This window comes from Diplotaxodon limnothrissa, linkage group LG5 (assembly GCF_057381915.1).
Source record: "Diplotaxodon limnothrissa isolate DT_005_m linkage group LG5, D_limnothrissa_male_GT1.1, whole genome shotgun sequence".
NCBI lineage: Eukaryota > Metazoa > Chordata > Actinopteri > Cichliformes > Cichlidae > Diplotaxodon > Diplotaxodon limnothrissa.
This window is the reverse complement of record NC_140600.1, coordinates 32,625,092-32,649,436: the sequence shown is the minus strand read 5'-3', so window position 1 is coordinate 32,649,436 and position 24,345 is coordinate 32,625,092. Positions and strand designations below refer to the sequence as shown.

At 40.5% G+C, this 24,345-nt stretch overlaps 3 protein-coding genes across 3 annotated transcripts; 1 reads left to right on the top strand and 2 right to left on the bottom strand.

The window, feature by feature from the left end:
• The first annotated feature begins 3,906 nt into the window (after positions 1 to 3,906).
• On the top strand, positions 3,907 to 5,704 carry LOC146632659 (specifically androgen-regulated gene protein). Its single transcript, XM_085354570.1, has 3 exons — positions 3,907 to 4,029; positions 4,243 to 4,438; positions 4,551 to 5,704. The coding sequence occupies exons 1-3, from the start codon at positions 3,907 to 3,909 to the stop codon at positions 5,702 to 5,704; spliced, it is 1,473 nt and encodes a 490-aa protein (XP_085210696.1).
• A 2,912-nt stretch (positions 5,705 to 8,616) lies between these two features.
• On the bottom strand, positions 8,617 to 17,463 carry kif17 (kinesin family member 17). The gene is made up of 14 exons (XM_085354569.1): positions 17,233 to 17,463; positions 16,905 to 17,051; positions 16,672 to 16,773; positions 16,242 to 16,431; positions 15,478 to 15,930; positions 15,225 to 15,319; positions 14,956 to 15,121; positions 14,760 to 14,857; positions 14,539 to 14,630; positions 13,834 to 14,062; positions 12,793 to 13,051; positions 12,589 to 12,650; positions 9,207 to 9,330; positions 8,617 to 8,786 (listed from the first exon to the last, which is right to left on the bottom strand). The coding sequence occupies exons 1-14, from the start codon at positions 17,461 to 17,463 to the stop codon at positions 8,617 to 8,619; spliced, it is 2,418 nt and encodes an 805-aa protein (XP_085210695.1).
• Positions 17,464 to 18,540: 1,077 nt separating this feature from the next.
• Positions 18,541 to 23,763, bottom strand: sh2d5 (SH2 domain containing 5). Its single transcript, XM_085354568.1, is given in 11 exon segments — positions 18,541 to 18,735; positions 18,737 to 18,885; positions 19,597 to 19,756; positions 19,847 to 19,952; positions 20,344 to 20,527; positions 20,767 to 20,967; positions 22,604 to 22,750; positions 22,844 to 22,918; positions 22,997 to 23,077; positions 23,154 to 23,210; positions 23,657 to 23,763. Coding segments are annotated over 10 exon segments (1,206 nt in total). The 5' UTR covers positions 23,205 to 23,210; positions 23,657 to 23,763; the 3' UTR covers positions 18,541 to 18,683.
• Positions 23,764 to 24,345: the final 582 nt, after the last annotated feature.

The window sequence follows — 24,345 nt, the reverse complement described above, 5'->3', positions numbered from 1 at the left end:
GGAATGGATGTTTGTGTCTGTGTGTGCCTGTATGTCTGTGTCTATATGTCAGGTTGGGTATCAGACGCCACCTCTCTGGGGACACCTCAGGCCCTCCAAGGTTTGGAGGCCTATCTCCACCTACCACCACTTCCCCTGCCGGTGCTGGACTCCCTCAGGTGTCGGTGCGTTGGTGGTTCTTTGTGTCTGGGGGTGGGCGTCCGGGTACACACCGGCTCACTCCTTGGCGGCCGCTTATCGGGGCCTGGAGCCTGGGGCTCGCTCGGGCCCCTTCGGGGGTGGGGTGCCCCCGGCCTCTCGGCCTGGGGCTCGGTCACTCAGGCACAGCTGGCGGCCGGCGGAGCTCACGGGCGCGTCACTGCAACTCCCCCTGGCTTCTGCTCCGCGGCTGCTGAGTGAACCCTCATCTGGGACTCTCCTCAGCTCTTTCTGGGACAGTGGCGCGGCTGCCCCTCTGTTGGTCTTCCATGGTTTCTTGTGTTCTGGGGGCCTCTGGATGTCTGGAGTTTTGATCTCCTCCATACCTGCTTCACACCCTGGAGGACGGGGCTGTGGCCCCCCACACTCCCTAGCAGATCGTTACATGGAGAAACCTTTGGAATACAAGCGCGCTGATCCACACAGGTATGCACACGGGTGTTCACTGCTCGTAGACCCAAATTACACCTTTCTTGGCTGCTACTTCGAAGCACATCTGTCCTGCGTGCTGCACAACAACATTGAATATTTAGTATTTACTGCTGTTTACACTTAGCTAGATTAATGCGATGGTGTTGTGTTTAGTATGTTGCTTTGTTTTTTGTTTTTTTTGTCTTTTTTTGCTTGTTTTCTATTCTTCTCTCAACAGGTGATCCAGGAGATTTTTTTATTTTTTTTCTCCCCCCCTTTCTCACTGTCCCTCTCCCCTTCTGTTTTTCCTTTCCTTCCTCTTTCTTTCTCCCTTTCCTATCTCTCACTCATGTCTGTCCCGTCTGTAACATCTGAAAATAAAATATAATAAATAATAAAAACAAAGATCGACCAAATGGACCAATACGGCAATGCCACGATGATCCATTTGGCAAAGTAAATCCATTGGGTATCCTTGTTGGTCTTCAGACAACAATTCTGATGGCTAAAGAACCAAATGGGACAGGCGGAAAAAAAAGAAAAAAGAATCAGCACTGTAGTAAACAGCACCTGTTCTCTTTCCTAATAAATACATTAATAATAATTAAGGAGAAGAACGACAATAATAATAACAATAATAAAGTTAACTGAAAAAAATATGTGAAGCGCTATCTTTTTAGTCAACACTTTTTAGAGGATATTTCCTAAATGCTCACCCAAAGCCTGACGCCCAAAAAATAAAAACATAAAGAATACTTTAATACATATATACATGGAGGAAGAACATTAAATGTTTGAATTACTTCCAGTAACGAGCCGTCCTGGCAGCATACGTCTGACAGACAGAGACAGCAATGGTTTACATTTGTTTGTTTAAAAAAAAAATGAAAACGAGGACTCGCGGGGCTTAAGGAGGATGTGGCTTCTGATTGGCTAGAAGCTTAAGGGACAAAGTCCCTCTTCCAGGTGTCTCTGAGTTGCGCGCTCACCTTGACTTCAGTTGCACGCGGAGCAGGATATGAGAGACGACCGTGCACGGACAGGTACGCCTATATTTACTTAAAAACTAAAGCTCTGTTGTAAATAGGGTAAGGAACAGTTAGCATATTTTTCATTTATTGGATGCTATTTAAATAATTTACTGCTCGTGGCAGTTATTTTATGTTTTGTTTTGTTTGTCAAGTGTTAGACTTAAACTTAACCGGTATTTAAACACTTTTCGGTGAAGGGGTTTTATGGCGGTTTGGGGCTAATAATGTTAGTTACAAAAGATAGGCTTGGATTCAGTAATTAATGTGAAGGAAGTGGGTTGAAGCCTGGGTACAGTGGAGAAAATGATAATAACCCCTATTACACAACATCCTGCACAGAATTCATCGAAGGTAATAAAAACTTAGCCAGATGCTCTTTTACAGCCACAATGAAAACAACGCTGTCATTGCACCACATTTTCCAAAGAATCTGACACAGCAGTTTATTGCTTTGACTTGTGCATCATAGTCTTGTGATAGCTCGCCCAGTTTTTGTTTTTGCCTACTGTTGATAGGATAGGTGTAACTCACTTAAAGAGATAACACTTTGTTAAATGTTCTTCGGGTTCATATCTATCTACAGTATGATTTGTTTTGTTTTTTTCAGAGTAAGGGTTATAGCAGAGTGACTGGGACCTAATAAGCAGATAAAAACGACAAATGTGAAAAGGTTTTTCAAGCCGGTCAAAAATCACAATAAACGTTAACACTTAAGCTTACATTGTTCAGATTCATATCCTGACCTGGGACTTTGCGTACTGATCTGGCCATAGGGATTTTTACAATTTTAAAGGGATGGGATGGCATGGCCAACCACGAACAGTGGACAGGAGTGCTTTTGTGCCTCCACTGCCCTATTTGGCAGACCTTGCATCTCAGGTGTTGACACTTATCCAAAAGTGAATTTCTTTTCACCAGGTCCAGACAGGACTTCCTTTATTCTCAAATTGCAGCTACGCTACTATACCCATATAAACGAAACATTGAACAAAATTTCCAAATACAAAGCTGAAACTGCTTTTTTAAAACAGGTGTCATATAGCCTTCAGGAGACTGATTGCTTCTGCCTTCCACTCCCTCTGAAATTGATCCGGTAAAGAGAGATTAGGAGTGGCATGCAGGTTGTAATCCAAGTCACATGTAGTAAGAGGACTAGTTAGATATCTGCTAGAAGCTCACCGAGCTATGATAACCTGCATTTGTCAATTTCAGTGCTTACAATAAAGCTGTGCCCTTGCTGTTCTTTAGCTGCATGATCAGGTATGAAGTCCACAGTTATGCAGGTCATATTTGGATATTATAAAGTTTATATACATTTTCTGTGCACAATGTTATCTATCAGTTTTGACTCAAATACCTAACATCAACTCAACCATAGTGTACACACAGGATTACAGTTATACTGTTATAAGACCAATATCATTCAAATAACCACAGAATAATTTTCATCTCTGATTGATGAAGCTGTACGCTTCGCTTATTTTTATAGTTGACTGTTTTAAAAGGTAGTTAGCAATAGTGATCTGGATATGAACACAGTCCTTTGGTGCTGATTGCTATTTATAGATAAAACTGTCTTTCATATCTGGAAGATGTGCCGCTTAGTTGATGTCATGCTGCACAGATGTTTAATTATTTTTTATCAACATACCAGAGAATAAATTCCTTTACAGTTAGCAGACAATGTGAGCACATAGAAATTACATGAAACGTGGTCAGACCCAATGGTCAATGCTGTGCTGTTTGCGTATAAAATGGCTTGACTTATATTTCCTGATTTTATTTGTTTTGCAGGAAAAGTTTTAGCTGCGCCTATGATTGTCATTAGCATTGATGTATCATTATCACAGCGTCGAATATGACCTATTTTGCTTTCTATTCAACAATTTGGTTGATTTTTTATGAATTATAAAACAAAAGATATCGAAAAACATCCTTACTCATTTGTCAAATGATACCTTTATACGCTGTTAAGAAATTCCTACAAAAGGTTAAAACTAGGTAACAAATACATCTATAAGGTAAAACCTTGTAAGGGAGATACTTATGAAGGACAGTGTTTTCTATGGTGCTGTTGAAAATGGTCTACAGGGCCATAAAGAATTAATAGCAGGGGAAAATGTGGAGAATAATTAATATATCCCTTTTTTTAAAAAAAAAATAAATCTTTTACTTTGCTAAGAACAGTTTCAATAGTAATTTTATTCTGTATTTCAGATTGAAACAACAGGGTGTGTCACTAACTGTGGATAAGTAGGGCACTAAGATGCCCATAAGTGATACCTGGCCAGGTGACACCGGAATGGAGACAATGAATGGAATGGAGACAATGAATGGCATGGAGAGTGCTGGCAGCTGTGACAGTGTGGTCAGTGTTAATTCTGGCTTCGTAAGTAACCAAGTTTACCCTCTTCAATCTAAGAATATGTACACTAGTAATAGCACAAAACATATACGAAACAACTTGAAGTAGTGAGGCAAAACGATACTTGTAACAGCTGTAACATAAAAGCTAAAAGTCTATTTCTTTTCTTAGAGAGGATTTCTATCTCTCATTGTGGATTTCTTTTCTAAATGAAAGCCCTGTTTTAATGCGTTTCAGAGTGATGATAGTCTGGAGCACTTGTCTGCTGAGGAGAGGGCCTGTCTCATGTTTTTGGAGGAGACTATTGAGTCTTTGGATACTGAGGAGGACAGCGGAGTCTCCAATGACGAGCCTGAACAACTGCCCAGCTCCAGCAACCTTGCTACTAAAGTGGCTAATCTGTCAGCTTCCATGAGCAAAAGCAACCTTGATGGTGAGTTAATCTCTGGGAACAGATGCAGAATTAGTGACACATTATTTAGTGAAATGCTCTAGGTAGGTGTACAGAATTTCTAGTGATAAATGTGTACTTGTTTGACTTCCAGATTCACAGACATCAACCAATCACCAGAAACCAATCAACAAAAATTTTGATGCCAGGCCCATGCACAGCTACCTGGTTCCCACCCCTCTTCTTGTTGCAAGCAGTACTTCCTGTTCTGTACTCGGTACTAAACCAGGCACTCCTGCAGTCAAAACCGCCTCCTCTAAGCCTCAGTTTACATCTAAAAACAACAAACCAGGATACAAAGACAACCAGAAAGCAGTTTTTCGCCCAACATCTTCAGAGGCTAATGTTATACCTCCTTCCACAAAACCCTCAGTGAGGACAGCTGAGGGTCCTTTACCTAGAGGACCTCTCTCCTACGACGCACTTGTACATTTGCGGAGGAGTGCCTCCACAAAGAAGACCCCTTTATGCCCAACAGTTGATCATACTATAGACTCAGAAAAACGCCATTCTGCCCCGGTGGAAGGCCCAACACTTGGAAATCTCCAAAGATCAGACAAATCCCAGTCAGAGGTTTCCAAGTGTAAGAAAGGTCCTCCAGTTGTTCCCCCAAAACCCAAAAAGTTTCCCACCAACATATCTGCAAAAACTCAAAATGAAGAATCTATAATATCAGATTCTTCATACAGTGTCAAGAATGTAGCTGATCCCCAGGTGGTGAGAGTGGAAGCTTTGCAGAAGCTGGGCCTCCTGAAAGGCCAAGAGGCAGAAAATGATAAAGTAACCCCACTGCCTACACCCAAACCTAACTCCTCCTTGGGTGTAACAGCTGACAAGTTTACAAGAGGTCCAGCTAATAGTAATCCATCAAGGAGCCAATCATTTTGTAATGCTCAAGTGCCAAAAGAGTCCAATAACAGGCCTCTGCAGACCAGTGCCAATTTGCGTCAGTACACCAAACATGACCAGCGGCCTGGGTCTGCATCACATCCTGCTCAATCCAAGGGGAAGAGGACGGCTAATCTGGAGCAGTCTGCCACCCTGGACAACTGTAGAAGTAGTGGAAACACCTCTGAACCGCAAAGCATCAAATCAGCCAAACCAGTGACAACCACCAGGACCACCACAACAGCTCCCCCAGTACCCCAGAAAACCTCAAACTCAGTAGGCTACACCGTGATGGTGGTGCCTGGGATGGGAGGTGATCGAAAAGAGGCTCTCAAAAAGCTTGGACTGCTAAAAGACTGAAAGAGCAGATGCCTGCTGGCATAAATGCAATGCTCAGAAAGAAGCACAAGCGCACGATCAGCTTAAAGAGAGTTAAAGCGTTAAGTGGAAATCTGGCACACGGCACTTTGTCAAATAAAAGCAGGAGAGGAAGCGTTTAAAGGGCCATACACTTATGTTCTGCACTTAAAATATACAACACATAGTCATCTAAAGACATTTTTTTTTATTAAAAATACAATTAAAAATGCACTCAGAAGTAACAGAAACTGCACCTTAAATTTTCTAAATCCAGAGCATCAGTGTATGAAAATAGTATCTTAATGTATTGCAAACCTAACAAAATTCTGTTATATAAAATTTAAACCCTATTGGCTATTGGCACAGGTACTAAATCAAAGACACGGATAAGGGTGTGCCAGAACTGATATCTTACTCATTGTTTTATAAATCACAAATGTGCCTGCATGTTGATTTTTCTTAGAGCAAATCCTCAAAGCACCAGATCAGTTCATGCAGTCTTTTAATATTCTAGCATTTTTTTTTTCAAGTTTTGCGGGATAATTTTCAATACTTATGTCCAACACAAGAACTCATGCACCAGTCGTTCTTCAGTTTCTTTCTACTACTGTTTTTTTTTTACAGTGTACAGTAGATTAAAGAGTGTTACACAGCCTTCATTGTGTAACACTGAAAATATGAAACGAAAAACAACCATTTAATTATTTGTGTCTATTCCACCATTGATATAAATGTCACTGAAAATAAAGTTTTTATCTAATATACTGCATTTTAAGCCATCTTTTTTTTCCTTATTGGAAGTTGGGCCGTGATAGCAGCACCCCAGACTACATTGCAGATCGAGGTCACAGAGTGCTAGGGCAGGTTGCGTGCAAACATCACCAATGAGCTTCAAACCTCCTCCATGAGTTTCCTTAGCCAAGTACTTACTGTATGTGTGTTTTACACTCACATTATGCATCTTCTCAGCGCTACGTTCCTTTGTTCACGGCAAGCCATTTGGTTTTGATGGAGATTGCCAGCACTGGTCGTCATAGATACGCACTACCATTATGCACTATAAGTTATAGTGGCCCTGTACTTTTGTCCATATAGTGTATATAATTTCTCCAGTGAGCTCTGTGTCTTCCACAGGGTTTCTTCCCAGTTGGATATGTCCAGAAAACCTCCAAAACAAGGGGTCCAGGAGGCATTATAATGTCTGAATGATCTCAACTGGTACACCTCACTTCCTCAACCTGTATCTAAGGCTGAGCGTAACTAACCTTCATGGGAAAAGTCATTTTGGCCACTTGCATTCATTTCCTAATTCTTTCTCCTCTTTAAATAATAAAATCTTAATATTTGCAGATAAACATTCCAGATTACACCAGTCCATTTGGCTCTGTTCAAAAAGCAAAAACAACCAACACTATACATGAGGTTGGTTTTGAGTGTTAACCCTACTGTTACTCTTCATTCACATCAGTGATGGCAGAGTCTTGCCCAAGGACATTTCAGCACATGGGAATCCAAGCTGTGGTTGTCTATATTCAGCCTGAATGTCTTGATTAATAAGCGAACCCACAGATCCCCGAGGCAAAGCTTTATGACTGTATCCCTGCAGTCTTTACCTCTCTCCTGTTACAGAAAGGCTATCAGCCATACTGCTCATCTTACACACCACTCAGATGATGGAAAAGCCTGCTCAGCCGTTCGTCCATAATCCTATTATCTCTAGCTCCACCTCTGTGCAAACTTAGTAGCCCAGCACTTCCCTGTCTCTATTTTCTTGTAACACTCACATGTCACACTTCTAATTTCTCCTGATGGATTATTTGAACGGCATGATATCTGTTATGCAACGGTCCTGAAGAGCCCAGATTAGCTCGTGGTTAATTATTGCAGAAGGATATTAGAGCTGTGTTATCGCTCAGTAAAGCAGCAGGTCTGCCAAAAGGTATCCGTGTCTATGTCTATTGTGTCGCCACAATAAATGATGTCAGACTCTGAAACGGATACAGTTGTCTGCTAGTGTCTTAATTGTTGCTTAATGTTGTCTGCGAGCAACATTAAGCAACAGACAAAGAAATCAAGCCAGTGTCAAAATGAGAAATAAGATAGTCACAGCTGCAGGAAGGATCGAGTTAAACAGCATTTGTTTCTGCATGTCCTGCAACCTTAAGAGGACTGACATCATAATAAACTTTTCAATATTTAATTCTTATGATTAAAAACTGCAACAACAACTTTCTGTCTCACATATGTTATTTGCATTTAGATAAAGAATCTACTAATTAACATCACACCAAAACCCACACTGGTGACCAGAGATGATGTGTAATATGAGATAACCATATCCTAGCATACTGCTGCCTTGACAACAGCTTTCCTGATCCATTTGTGACAGCAGAGTACTACAGTTTGACATGCAGGCTGATATTATTTTATATATTATTATTTACTACTGTTTATAATACACTGGAGTCAAGTTTTAATGGCTTTTTTGTAAAGTAATTGAAATTAAACACATGAGACATCAGTTAATTTGATGTCATCTGTTCTTGACAAGTATTTTAAATGCTGGGTAAAAAAAAGGAAATCAGCAACATTACAATGCAAATATTTTAATATTAAAGAACCTAACTCAAACAAACATTAAATTATGTCTTGTGCAAAAAAGAAAAGAAAAACCGAGGAAGCATCATACAGTAGGTAGCAATGAGTTAAAAATTAACATTAATAATTAAAAACTCATGACGCAAATGGACTTGTAACATCGGCAATAAATGGGTCCTGTGTAAATCTAGATAGCAGCCGTCATAAAAGCATACACTGATTCACAGTCAGATATACATATACAACACTTATTTTTTGATGAGTCATCAAAAGTGTCATTGTAGAAAACTGCAAATATGTGGGTCACAGTCCATTTAAGTCGCCTCATTATGGATGTGAGATTTGCTTTTTTTGCGCTTCACTTTACCGTTGGACACTGGGACATCCAGCGACTCCAGACGGAAGGGGCGAGGCAGGATGGCGTCTGAGCTCACAGACAGATTCATGTTAGAGCCGCTCATGGAGAGGTGGCCTGCCACGTTAACTAGCGGAGGAGAGGGGACGGCAGCAGGAGAAAAGACAGACAACAGTAAAAACTAAACAAAAGTAAGAAAGTGAAAAAGAAGAAAAATCTAACTAATCTAAAACTAAATGGTCTCAATAAGTAAAAATATAAAATATACAAAAAAGGTAAAAAAGAAGCCAAAACTTAAAATGCTCAGAGAGATAACCTAATGAAAAGGCTTCCCAAATGCAATACAAAAGTTTACTGTAACAGTATTAAGTGTAGTACATGATTATTTTTTGTTCCTGCCAGTAAGGTTCTAATGAAAAGCAGAAACACAAGATCACAGCATACAAATATGTTGCTAAATAAAAATGAAATAGCATTCAACAGCAGAGCTAATTCACTAATTTAACTGGTAATATGTACTAATTAGAAGCCCGCAGTTTCTTTTCTCACCGTGGGCTTTTGCGGTGTCACTTCCGAGGAGCTGGCTCGCCCTCTTTGACTTGAAGTAGCTGCTGGCAATATTCTCACTGTCACTTCTGTCCAGCATTTGCTTGTACCTGTCCTCCTCCACCTGCTAAAACAGAAATGAAGTGCTGTTTTAGTTAATCAAGACATTGGAGTGAATTTTGTAAATAGAAGGAACAAGAGTGGAGGGGGAGTAGCTGTGTATGTGGATAAAAACCTAAATTACAAGGTGGTAGAAAGTATGACAACTGTAATTGATAATTTATTAGAATGTATAACAATTGAAATTTATAAGGAAAAAGAGAAAAATGTAATAATTAGCTGTATATATAGAACACCTGGCTCTAGTATTCAAGTATTTAATGACTTCATAGAGGAAATATTCTCTAAAACAAATCAAAAAGTTATGTTTATCTGTGGTGATTTTAATATTGACCTGTTGAATCCGAAAAAGCATAAAATGACCGACGAATTCCTAAACACTATGTGCAGTTTGAGTTTACATCCTAAAATAACCAGGCCTAGCAGAAATACACCACATTGTGCCACCTTACTTGACAATATTTTCACTAACAATATGGAAAACAACATTGTGAGCGGAATATTAATTAATGACATCAGTGATCACCTACCAGTTTTTGCAGTTTATGACACTAATTATAAGAAAAATCAGCATGAAGAACAACTGAGATACAGACGTGTAAGGACAGAAGAAACTATGAATGCACTTAAGAACGATCTATTAAATCAGGACTGGGACAATGTGTACAAAGAAACTGATATTGATATTGCATATGGCATATTTTTAAGAATATTCATGGAGTTGTACGATAAAAACTGTCCAACAATAAAATACAACAGAAAGCACAAATATTCAGATAGACCATGGCTCACTAAGGGTTTACAAAATGCATGTAAAAAGAAAAATACACTCTATAGGGAATTCCTAAAACAAAGAACAAAAGATGCTGAAAATAAATATAAAAAATACAAAAATAAGTTGACCAATATTATACGTGTATGTAGAAAGGAGTATTATAGTAAAATATTGAACAACAATAAACATAATATGAAGGGAATATGGGATGTTTTAAACGGTATCATTAAAAATAATTCTGGACAACAAAGTTATCCTCAATACTTTATCGACAATGGCAATATTATGGAAAACACTGCTGATAAGGTCAACAGCTTTAATCATTATTTTGTAAATATTGGACCAAAACTGGCAGAACAAATTCCTGAGTCACTGCCATCAGTAGACTGTAGTGAAAACCTGATTGATAGGAACCGTAACTCAATGTTCCTCACATCAGTGGAGGAAAAAAGAAATAATTGACATTGTACACATGTGTAAATATAAAACATCTACTGATTGTAATGATATTGACATGAAAATCGTCAAGAAGGTCATTGAAGGAATTGTAGGACCTCTAACATATATTTGCAACTTATCATTTCAGACGGGAAAAGTGCCAAACAAAATGAAAATAGCTAAAGTTGTGCCGCTGTATAAAACTGGGGATAGACGCCACTTCACAAATTACAGGCCTGTTTCTTTACTACCACAATTCTCCAAAATCCTAGAAAACCTGTTTAATAAACGATTAGACAAATTCTTAGATAAATATAAATTACTCTCTGACAGTCAATATGGATTCAGATCAAAAAGATCAACATCTCTGGCATTAATCGAATCAATTGAGGAGATTACGAATGCTATAGATCAGAAACAGTATGCAGCTGGAGTATTTCTGGATCTCAAGAAAGCATTCGACACAATCAATCATGACATATTAATTAATAAACTGGAACGGTACGGGATCAGGGGGGTTGTACTGCAATGGGTGAAAAATTATTTAAGTGACAGGAAACAATTTGTGAAGCTGGGTGTCCATTCCTCATTATGCTTGGACATTGCTTGTGGTGTTCCACAAGGCTCTGTACTGGGTCCAAAATTATTTATTGTTTATATAAATGATATTTGTAAGGCATCTGATATATTAAAATTAGTATTATTTGCAGATGACACAAATATTTTTTGTTCTGGGGGGAATCTAAAGGAGCTGCTGGATACAATTACTTCAGAAATGTGCAAAATTAAAAAATGGTTTAACAGGAATAAACTATCGCTAAATCTAAGTAAAACTAAAATAATCTTATTTGGGAATTCCCTTAGAAATGCACAAATGCAGATTCATGTAGATGGTGTGGAAATTGAAAGAGTACTTGAACATAAGTTTCTTGGTGTGATTATAGATGACAAATTAAACTGGAAGTCTCATATAAATCATATACATAACAAAATTTCAAGAAGTGTTTCAATCTTGAGTAAAGTAAAACACATTCTGGATCACAAATCACTCCACATTCTCTATTGTTCCCTGATTGCACCGTATTTGAATTACTGTGCAGAGGTTTGGGGCAATACTTACAAATGTTCGCTATCATCAATCTTTATATTACAAAAAAGGGCCATAAGGATAATCCATGAAACTGGTTACAGAGATCATACAAATCCACTATTCTTAAAATCAAAAATTCTAAAATTCACAGATCTGGTTCATTTTCTCACAGCACAAATTATATATAAAGCAATAAATAACCTGCTTCCTGACAATATTCTAAAACTGTTTTCTAAAAGGGAACGGGGATACAATTTGAGGGGGGAATTAAATTTAAAACATCCTCGTATCCATACAACATTAAAAAGTTTTTGCATCTCTGTGTGTGGAGTGAAGCTGTGGAACAGACTAAGTAAAGATATGAAGCAATGTCCGAGCATGGCGCAGTTTAAAAAGCGGTTTAAGGATATGGTTTTTACAGGGTACAGGGAAAAGGTAGAGATTTGATAGGGTGTTCTTGTCTAATATTTTCATGTGTGTGCGGGTGCACGGGTATGTTGGTATGGGTATATATATATATTTGTAGGTTGTGTATCCTTGAGGTGTTAATGGGGTTATTGCAAATGTGTATATGTGCATATGTGTATATACGTATGTATGGATAGATAGAAACATATGTATATATATTTTTAAAAAATGAAAAAAAAAATACACATGACATATAATGTAATTGCAAGGAGGTATTTCTGTAGTCTATTGATACTAGATAGTGGAAAAGGGGTGGGATTAAATAAGCTTATGCTTCTTCCTGCTCCTTTTTGAACATGAAAGTTATTTGGAGTTGTGGTTGCTCGTTTTCCTTTTGTTTTGCTTTGTTCATTTGTCTCTTTTAATTCTATTTTGTTGTACTTTTTCAACATGTTCAAAATAAAGATTCAATCAATCAATCCATCAAATGGCCTCTAATCCTGCTAGAATGTGTGTATGTCAAGTAAAAGCCTATGCATGAAATGCAAACACACCGTAAATGCTTCTCCAGCATCAGAACCTGAGCCTCTGCGAGCTGAAGCTTTTGGAGTCACTGCTAAGAAAAAGAATGTGATTAATAAACATTTAAGGAAAGTAATTTGCAAAACAAACAAGATTTACTGTCTTGTCAAAAAAAAAAAAAAAAGCTTTCACTTTTCTTTTTTTCTTTTTTTTTTACATACCGTATTATACCCCACCTGAAGGCAGTGTTGTTTTCTGCACCATCACATCTGGCAGTCTCCAGGTGGCGCTGTCCTCGTCCCAGACAGCATCCTTCTTCAAGCGGTCCAGGTTGCTGTAGTTGCAGTCACGGCGCACCAGAGGCACCATACGCTCCAGCAGGCTGTGCAGGAGCTGCCCTTCCTTCTCCAGCCTGCGTATAGTCGCCAGGTAGTCATTCCTCTCCACCTCAAACTCTGCCTGCAGGTCACGGATCTCCAGTTTGGCTGCTTTCAGCTGTTGCAACAGTGACGAAGCATGTTATTCATGAGAAAACTAGCTAAAACCCACTTGTTAAAAACGTGTCATATGTAGGGGTTGACATTCAAAGAGAGAACCGTTTTAACACACCAAATTAGTAAATCCCTGAAGAGATAACTTTTTTAACCTGGAAAAATTAGGTTAATAAATTGCCCAATTTAAATTTAGTCAAAGTCACCTTCTAATACATCTCCAGACCGCTGCTGTTATTTTGGTATCACTATTTTGGAAGTCCATTGTACTTGTGCCTCTACAATGAGTGTTGGATCTTGCCCAGTGTTTCAAAACAGGGAGTATAATACTTTAACTTGATTTTGGAGAATTGTACAAAGTCGTAGGAAAGATGGTGAGCAAAGACTGGGTTTTTCTGGCCGAAAAACTGTTGCCTTTTCAATGTGTGGTGATGCTGTTGTTAAGGCTCTTTCCACTGGATGTTCTCCCACAGATGCCCCAGGATGTTAACGCACAAGTCTGCATTTATAGTCTGAAAGTGTGGTATGAATTCGCAATGTACAATCCCATTCTGGTGAACTTGCACTGTTGTCAAAATTTGACTTTTAAGGAGTAAACTTTGTCAAGAGCAGGGGTGCATGAAAAGGAGATCTTAGGGAGGAGAAATAGATTTCTGTGGGTGGATAACCCAAACTTTCTGATTGCTCCTTGAAATGTACAGAAAACCCTTAACACATATGCTTTCTCCCAACAGAAAGATTGCATTTTGCATCTGCTGCAAGCTCCTTCGAACTGCTTCCACTCACCTTGCCCTGAACTTTGACTAGCATTTGGTTTTTGGCATGGACTTCTTCCTGGATAGAGTTGTAGACATTCAGCAGCACATTTTCGCTCTCCTCGCTGTTCTCTGACAGAGCATGGACAAGCTGAGCTTTTCTCTGGTCAGCAAGTTTTTTTCTCTGCCGCTGTCTTTGTTGCAGCTCTTTGTTCCTGGCCTGCTCCCCTCCTACCACCTCCTGTTCCAGCTGCTGCAGTCTGAGGAAAGATTGAACACCAAGGACACCGCATAGATGCGTGCTTAGTATAATTCTTGCTATATTATTCTAGTGTAACCATCAATGTATGATATGTTAAACATAACTGTTCTGCTAATTACCAGATTATGGTAATAACACAGAAGAATGCAATGATGTAAAAGAATGCAAGGGTAAGTACATACAGAAAAATATACAGCTGGAATCTGATTATCCACTCCATTTGTAGCCACAAGCATAAGTATGACACATTCATCATGGAGTGTGATAAGAAGATTGTAGATACCATCATAACAATATGTTCCGTATCCTGTGAACAGTGTTGAAAATGCTCACAACCCAGACCCATAAGGAGTAGAAATTAGATGGATCGGCTGATTAAGACATATCATATATAATAATAAAATCATAGCTATGAATCTGAGGAAGTGTTCATGTTAAGGAAAGTTTCCATGATTAGAACAGAAGCCTACAAACCTTTCCAGGACGTGTTTCTGGTCTAGAGGCCCCGGTGCAGTTGCATCAGAAGACTCCAAGAGTCCAGCTCTATCTGGATCTTTTTCGGAAAGCTTGCTCGCCAACATGAGGGAATAAAATTCAACATTTTGCCTACATAAGATTGCCTTGTTACCTTGTTTCAGGATACAAATATGATTTGAAGAGGAGTGATCTTTATGGAAAGTGGGGCTGGACACTACCTTAGTCTGGGAGGTTTCCTCAACTGTACTGTGGCACATGGGATCAGTGCTCATGCAGAGTTCTTCCAAAGCAACCTGGGATGTACAGCTGGCGCCCACTAATGTAGAGAAGCGGCACAATACAAAGAAGCATACATGGGGAGAATCCAACAGCGGAAAACTTTTGTTCTGTTGTTGGCACAGGATGTGCTGTTACCATTCTTGGGGACAGAGCTCCCCCTGCTGACTTGGGCCTTCTCCAGACTGGACAGTTTTGATTCATAGGAGGAACGCAAAGCAGCAATGTCCTCCTGCAGCTTCGCCTTGGATTCCTGCTCTGCATTGTATTCAGCCTGCAACTTGGCCAGCCTCTCCTCATACTCCTGCAGAGACAGCAGAACACAGATCATAAATCACAGGCTCTTTATACAATGCATGCTTAAAGTTGAAGTGATAAATTGTTGTGTGGGATTGGTCCATGTTTGCCTCTTTAATCTTTTCCTTCCTTTCTTCAGTGGGGATGGACTGTGGCCTTGAGGGCACAGCAGGGGATGACTCAGAAAACTGACCAGCCAGCAGAGCTGCATTTTAAATAAAAGTGGGTTTTTTTTATAGCACTGGTAATTAAAGAAAGACAACATGCAAGAAAATAAAATATTTCTCTGCATCTAAAAGAGGCTATGTGTAGATTTAGGAATATTAAGCTAAAAAAGCATGCTGTTTTTCTATAAAAATTTACTTGAAAGGTCAGCAGTGCTCAGCTGGCCTGTGAGGAGCGCCCGCAGCTTCTTGATTTCCTCCTGATACTCTCGGAGCAGAGCATCCTTGGGGTCCTCGTTGATGCGAGGCCTGTTCTGGATGCTCTTGGCCCGGTTTGCATATCGCAGCGTACTTAGGCTTTCCTCATAATTGTTGTCTGCGGGCGAAAGACAGGCGATCATCAGGGTGCGGGTGTTTCCTCCCAAAGAGTCCTGCAGCAGCCTGGTCAGCTTGGAGTCTCTGTAGGGGATGTATCTGGAGCGTCCATCTACCAGGGCGGAGATGACGTTTCCCAGGGCCGAGAGGGAAAGATTGATCTTTGTGGCTTCGCGGAGTCGCTCGCCGGTAGCACCAGTTTTAGACTGACGCTCACTTCCTGCCAGGTCCACAAGGTTGAGTTTTCCTGCCCGTAGATGGTCCTGGTCAGATGAATCTGAGAATTTGAGTTGACACAGGAAACGCAAGCAACATTCAACACTGTTACAAAGCCTTATTATTTACCTTTATTAACCTGGTATGTTTTATTCAATGGTTTGAAAACTACATGCAAGCACAGGCAGGATATGCAAACTATTAACAAGGAGATTCATATACTATCAAATTTAAAGATATAGTGCCACAGAACAAAAATAACTGATGGTAAAGTGCTGATGACATTAGGAGATATAAGAGGATCACATTCAAAAGAAGAATATCAGCACAGACTGAACAGATATAGTGATGACAAAGATATTATAAGTTCACCAGTGCTGCAGATCTCCAGGTGGATGGTGAAGATTGAGTGGGAGCGTGAGGAGTCTTTGTTCATCAGCGTGTAGCCCACTGCGCGGTTCCTCCAGCCTTTCTCTATGATTCTTTCACACTCTCCCACACTGTGCACAGTGTGCATGGAAAGGTCCCGTACATATACCCCACGCTCTGGGTGCTCTTTCAGCTAGGCATTCATCAGCCACACAAAGCACACACATACGCACAATCAGCTAGTCTGTCACCCTGTTACAACACCTTGACCTTTAAGGAATCAACTGTGCGTTTAAATCACCATGGCAACAGGTACAGTACTGTGCAGAAAACAGCACACTCACCTTGCTGTACTAACCAAAGAACAATAATCCATTTGGCTTCTTCTGATACAGTGTAGCCTGTTTAGTTTATCTAAAAAGCAGGGACTCACCTCCAATCTCTGCTTGGCATCGCTTCCCAAAAGATCTCGGATTTCTTCATTGTAAATCTCCAAGTAGGAGGCCCTCACCAGGAATTTCGTATTTTCTGCACACTAGCTTGCACACACGAGATAAAACATATAATTATTCTATCAGTGCTGAGACGAGCCTAGACAAAAACTAGGAGCATAATATTACGTATGCATGTTGCAAGCTACAAGATCACTGTGGTCAACAGACACACCTGAATGCTCTCAAAGATGTGTTCAAAGGCCCGCGGGATGACACCCTTCTGGGTTGCAGGTTCAGACACCCCTTGCATGGTGAAAGACTTTCCACTTCCAGTTTGTCCATAAGCAAAAATTGTCCCATTGTATCCCTCAGTCACACCCTGTAAAAGTGACATTTTTAATTTTATTTAATTTTGAGGTGAGCAAAGGGTATTCACAATGACGCCTGCATTCATTAGGAATTAGATATAGGCTACTGATGTTAGGCTGAAGGTGTCCAGTGACAAGCGTGCTTCTTTTATAGAGCCCAGCTCTGCAGGCTGGTAATAAAATCAAGCTTACCTCAACCAAAGGATAAGCAATCTCGTTGTACATCTGCTCAGTTGTTTGATCAATATAGTAGGTCCCATCAAAGGTGAACTGTTTAGGTGGCTCATCCACTGCACCTGGCTTTTCTATGAAGCACTGGCAGCGCTGCAGGTCCATGGTCAGCACCATCTTACAGCTGAGCGCCTTCTCCCTGTCATTCAGGGGCCTGCACCTGACCACCACCTTCACCGACTCTGACCCCATGTCTCAAGAATCACTACCGAGCAGCTGGCAGGTGTAAGAGATCAAACTAATGTAAAATACAAAGCCGCTCCGGTCTCCTTCGCAAACACTCAACGTTTACTTAGAAGTACGACAGCAGGACCTCGATGGCTAACATCACCTTAACAACAAGATGACAGCAGCAGTTGACTAACGGCCCACATCTCCAGTGAGGTTCAGTAAGAAGCGATCAGCAAAAATATCTCCAGGTACAGTGTGGACGGATCTCGTCAGGTATCGCTTCAGGTCCTGTCCCATTCTGTTCCTCTCCCCGAGGCGTTTGAGGTTGCTTAGCAACCATAAGTAACCATTGAGGAATGTAACAGGCCCAGACCCGCGGCCATTTCCGTGAGGACGGAGTGGGGTCAAAGGGCGAAAAACAGTCTACTTTATGCTTCATTACTGTCAAGAAACTAAAAGTGAAAACATATTTTAAATAAAGCAAACAGACGTTTGAAGAGAAAAGAAAGACTACGGATGCACGTTATGTTCAGTTATTTAATGTTTTGCTAATAATCACAATCTTCTGTTGTGAAACTAATGTAGGGGGTGCAGGTAGATGGTGTGCAAGCTATGAACAAATCAACTATAGTCAAGACGACACAACATGATAACCACAATCCCAGAGAATGATTGAAATCATTTTGTACCATTTATACTCGACCAATGAAAACTCTGAACAGAAATTTAGTCATATTAACAGATGCGACATTATCAGCTAAACAAACTGCATACAAAAATATGAGTAAAAAGGAGTAAAAGTTTTACATTTCAGTAACATTGTTACTAGACAAGGAAACAAGAAGAAAAAGTGTGGCTTTGCCATCAGGTGTAGTAATCAGTGATTAATTCCCCTTTACAGATTCAGGTTCTTAGTTTCATGTCTTAAAAAAAAAAAAAAAAAAAAAAAAAAGCTCCTCTGTTTTATAGGCACAAATAAAAATGTATATTTTTAAAAGCTTATGTTGAAATAAAAATAATAAAATCAGAAACCACAAAATATCTTTAACACACAAGTACCCTCTTAGGAAATGGATACTGTTCACAGTAAGTGCCAACACTATTAAACAGTGACTTTGTTTTACAGTTAAACCTTCCCGCACCAAAACACAGATAAAAGATAAATGTGCAAAAGAAATGATCAGTGTCGCTTATTTTGTGCCCTCTGAGGTTGGCAGTCCACATGTTCCAGTGTCCAGGGTTTACATCCATTCGTTTCTGTGGGTACTTTTAATTTCGGCTTCGTTTGGGCTGAAGCTTTACAGGCTGCTGTTTGCTGACGTTTTCCTCCCACTCATAGCAGTGGTTCACCCGAGCATAGCTCAGCAGACATGGCAGCTCGTCCTCAGTCTCTGTGTAGTGCTCAATCAGCTCAGCCATGGAATTGAATTCAGTCTTGCATTTCTACATTTATAAAAATAAATTAAAAAGGACACCAGTTACACATGATTATAAATCAACTATGACATTTCTAATCAAATACAAACAATTATTATGGTTTTCGAGAATAATATTGTCAATTAAGGTGGTTGCCAAGTGGAAACCTCCAGTGCAGTTCTCCAAAAAGCCACTTGAGGGCTCTAGTTAAAAACAGACTGTATAAAATTTGGAAGTCACCCACTATAAAGTCCTGATGTACAGGATAGCCTCAAGCTTAATGTTTTTGACCATAACATTTTAACATCACAAGGAAACAAACACCCCTTGCTCTCCACCGCACTCCTAATATCAACATTTCATAAAAAGTAAAAAAAAAAAAAAAAAAAAATCCATGTTTCAGTAAATGTGAACTGAAACTACCAACTGAGCCCCAAATCTTCTTACTGACATAGAGTGAAAGAGTTGAGGGCAATTTTATCCACAGACCTCAATTTAATTGGAAGTCGCTGCAACTAGAGCTGCCGCCCTCTGCTGGCCATTATAGGGAATGCGTATTTAAAGCACTTCCACGTTAAATCAGATATTTCAATATCTCCCCCCCCCCACGACCCCCTTTCTTTTCTATCATTTATGAAAAATATAAGAGCTTGTGAAAATAAAGTAACCAGTGAAAGAGATTAGATTTAATCATAATCTGGTTTTCACATCATGTATATGAGCCAACAAAAGAATTACCTCCAGCACGAATTTCCCTTTACGGGTGTTTTCAATAAGGTGGGTGATCGGGCCAGAGGAGAAGCGAATGATTAGAGAGCCACATTTAGGGTTTTTTGGATGTTGGCACAAAAGGTAGGATCCCAGAACATCATCTGCAAGCAGTGAATAGCTGCTCTCACTGCAATACCAAGAAGGAAAATCACAGATGTAGTAATAGGAAAGTGACACTTATGAATGTAAAGATGTATTTGATGTGCGATATACTAACGTTGCGATACCAGCCCAACACCACACTGCCTGAGCTAGTGCCTCTTCTGTTTCAGACAAGCTTGGAGCCCGGGATCGCCTCGCTGGCAACTTGTCTAGATCCTTTTCTGGTTTTGATATGATAAGAAAAATAATGTAAAGTTAGATTTTATAAAGGTGGAATATTGCATCACCATGTGACGGGGAAGAAGCATCCCAGATGATCTCAACTCAGTGGACGCTATGCAGTGATGATGATGAAATAACCCCTCAAAAACAAAGAAACATATTCAACTTTAAAAAGGAACATTAGTAACAGAAATAAAATGTAAGCGCTGTAGAAATGCACAATTACCCATATGAGATGAAATCACTTCATCATGCAGACTAAAATAAAAAACAAAACAAAGAAAAGCCCTGACACCACAGCAGTGACTGCCCTTCACCAAATACTGATGAAGTCGCTTTACCTAATCAATTCTTTGAACCTCGATAGCGCTCTGTGAACACTCGGCCCACCTTGAGTTACACTCAGTTGATCCTGAATGGTGCGCTGTTTGCGTGGCGTGAAAGTGAAGGAGCGGTAAGCACCAGAGCGCAGCACTTTGGTGCGTATGACTTTCTTGCGCATCAGGGAGGGAGAGGAGATGGGAAAGACCTCATCTTGGCTGCTTTGTTGGTCATCTGAAGACTTTGGAGTTTTCTGTAGAGAAAACATCACATAGTTTGTACAGATAATTTAAATTTTGAGGCATACATTTTGAAACTGCAGTGCTGTGCAAAAACTTGGGTGCGGTAATTTTTGAAGACATGGGTAAACTTACATTGAAATACAATATATAAAGAGGCAAAACCATTGCAACATTTACTAACAAACTAACATTTAAATTAGTCCATGAGATTTTGGGTGAAGTTAAAAAAAGAAAAAAAGAATAGCCAAACCTTAGTGCCAGGTAATAATCCACCAAAAGGAGCTCTTCTGAATGAAACCAGGGCGCTGACACTAAGAGGAAAGCCGTGATTGAGCAGTGAAGGCTTGCGATGAGGCAGTGAGCCAGCAGAGTCTATCTGGGCCTCTTCTGGATGCTTCTCCAAGTACGACAGCTGGAAGCAGCGGCACAGCAGCAGGTTCAGGAACTGGGCCTAAAGGAGGAAGGGTGCATACAGAAAACCTAGCAGTTAAACTGAAACGGTGTTATTCTGTGTCATATTGCAGTCATTCATCAAGTAAATTATTAACAGTACAACGGCACTGATAAAAACTTAGCGCTTCAACACCACAGCTGACACCGTTTAGTCAAGCACAGGCATCTCGCAGAGATGAGGCAATTGCAGTGTCATAGTATTGCCGACCTCTCCATGTTGGAACAAGTCTCGCTGCTAACTACAATGCGGTGAGACTGGCTCAAAACAATTGAATGCTACCAGATCCACCAGTAGAGGCACCTATTATTGTGTCACACAGGAAGCTTGGCTTCAAGGGTGACTTCTGAAGATACAACAGTCGGTTGGGATCAGATCTGAATTTAGCACAGAAAGGAATTTGTTATCAAAGATCAATAAGCACATTTCCCATCACTCTCTAGTCCAAACCTGTGTGACACTGGAGGGTTTTATTTGGAGTTACCATGGCAAACTGTTCAGTACTGACCACATTTATTGGATTTAATTTCCTCTAATGTGTCAAAGGCTTCTGATAACAACAGAAATGTTAGCTTTATATTATATCGGCATTACTTCCCTACTCTGGGCTGCTCTAAAATAGTTTGCCTATCAAGATAACGAGAACGGAAATATGGACTCAGTTTCAGTGACACCATTAACGCAAACCTCTAATGTAAACTTTAAAAGGTTGTTCTCGTTCTCACGTCATTTAAACACGTGACCATTTTATTCCTTTTAAAGAATCGCTGTCAAAACCCCGCAACTATTTCAGGCATGGACCAAAACTATGCAAACATATAGCTTGGAAACTTTCTATGATAACAGACTTGAAAAACAGAGAATAGAAAGAAGACGAAGTAAACTGCTAAGTACGACACAAGTAAAAAGCAAAATCACAATGCTGCTAACTCTTTTTAGATCGCTTGATGGAAGTTCTGTTTTAACCACTTGCACATGTGCCTTTGCTCTGCTCCTCTGAGATAAAACAATGCTCCTTCAAGTTGACTTCTGTTTCAGGGAAGAGGGAGGGTGAAGTCCCAGCGAGCCAAATCTGGCAAGTAGAGCAAAAATGTGTTGGTCTGGCCTCAAACCTCCGGTCAGTGCACCATGAGTGGACACACAATGTCAAATTTTCTTCCTCTGTCTGGAGAAGTTACATATTATGCATTTTGAAAAAAGAAAGAAAAAAAACAAACAAACTCTTGCATTGTTTGATTTCTGGGTCGTAGCCCATCATCACCTCTGGTAATGATTCGGCATATAATAGTTTGAAATGTCTGGTAAGCGACATGGTGATATCACAAAACACACATGTTCAAGCAGTCAGGACAGGCCTTCCACCGAGTGCAAGTAGTGCCAGAAGCAGCCCATAGGTGCACACAGAGATAACCTTGAATGGGGTTGCAGCTAAAGTATAGTCAGTCATTGTTTCTGCTTTTTGTGAGCAGAGTTGGAACACCTTTAATCACACACTTTAAAATATACTGTGCTTGACAGAAGGACTTTCTGTCCAGCATGGGAAAGCGGCAGGGTTGTTATTTGTGAGTAAACAGAAAGCCTTAAATACATATTTACTGCAAGCTCTAACTATAACAGAACAATGGAGAATCCTTACTGCTCTGGCGTGCCTTGCTTTAAAGACATGGCAGTAGAGCTGGGTGTCTGGGCAGCCTGGGTTATGCGCGACAAAGGCAAACTGTGAATCGACGGGTCGGGCCGTGGAAAGAGAGATTCTCCGCAGAGCGTGGGCCATCAGGAGGATCTGCACACAGGGACAGGTCGCGAGCAATAAGGCACGAAAAGGAGAGCGACGTAAACAGGTCAAAACAAATTAACTGTCATTTTCTCTACTTACCGTTTCATCCTCATTATACATTTTCACACCTTTAATGGAAAACTTTAGGGACACTGGCCGTCTTGTCTTGCATGCCTAAATGAATACAGGACTGCATTAGGTACAGTCGTTATCATCACATTCGTAGGTTTAGATAGAAAGATAAAGACTCACTTTAAGGGACTTCAACTGTGTGTGCAGCTGCTTAATCTGGTCATCCAAACAGTTATCATCCACAGGAAATGAGCCTACATACTTCACCAGTGAAGACAGGAGGTTAAGCAAACACTCACACAGACACACAAATGCAAAGTCATATTTCCAGACATACCTCTGCTGATCGTGTCACTGTACTATCTTCTCTGACCGGTGCCTCACCCATCGTGCCCTGTGGAAATACGAGATTTCAACACTTGAAGTCCCGAGAATTTAGGACTCCAAGCAGCAGAGTGAAGGAGATTTAAAAACAAGTTGAAAACATATGGACTAAATTGAATGTGCGTTTATCTATCCTCTTGATACTCAGGGAAACATGAAAGACGAGTCGGTATTAAACATAAGCGTAGCAGTCGCAAGAGCCTGATTTTGAAGACGCTTCTTTGGGCGCATTAACGTCGCAGATAAACCTGCTGCTACGAGAGGCTCGATTGTTTTGTTGAGATTATCCGCCACGAAATGCCCCGAAAGAAACCCAGAAAGACACAAACGCGTGAAAAGACAAAACTTTTGAAGGGTTTCCGCCCTGTGGAGTCCAGCAGCAGCGGCAGGCAACACCGGGGCGTCTCCACCTGAGCGCACAGGTCACAACAGCACCTTTATATCACAGAAACTCACCCTGAGAGTCGCAACTAAACCCTCCTCATCCACCTCCTCACCCTCGGACCGCTCCGCGTCTTCTTGGCACGCCGACCAAACGCACACCGAGGCCCCCCCACCGTCACACTTTTACCTGCAGCCGTTACCCCCAGGTGTGCAGCGGTATTCCGAGGCGGAGTTTAGTTGAAGAAAGGCGGGGAAAGAGGAGGAGGAGAAGAAAGAAAAGAGGGTGTGCGTGAGAACTAAATCAACCAAAACACGAAACTTACGGAATGGCTCAATGAATCACATCACCCTCCCCCTGAAGCGGTTTCTGTCCACTCCGCCTGACATTCCCACACAGCGCGCAAGAATTCAAGCTCACGCAGCAAAACCAAAAATAACAGTATGTGTCAATAAAAGTATTTTAAAATTACACGATATTAATTTATAGTTAAAAGCTGTGCACTGAAAGTCCACTAGGTAAAACCTGCGAGAAATAACTGGAGGCGTCACCAAGATGGCAGCCTGCATGGGAAAACTTGTGTCTAGATGAACTTTGGGTCCAAAAGTTAAATCTATTTTAAGCCCCACCACCACCACCACCACACACACCTCCTCCCGATAGTACTCGTTTTTTACTTCAGAAAAGATATTTGGGGTCATAACACTGTAATTTGTACGCCGTGCCATTTTATTATTTTGCAGATTTTATCATATGCTATGTT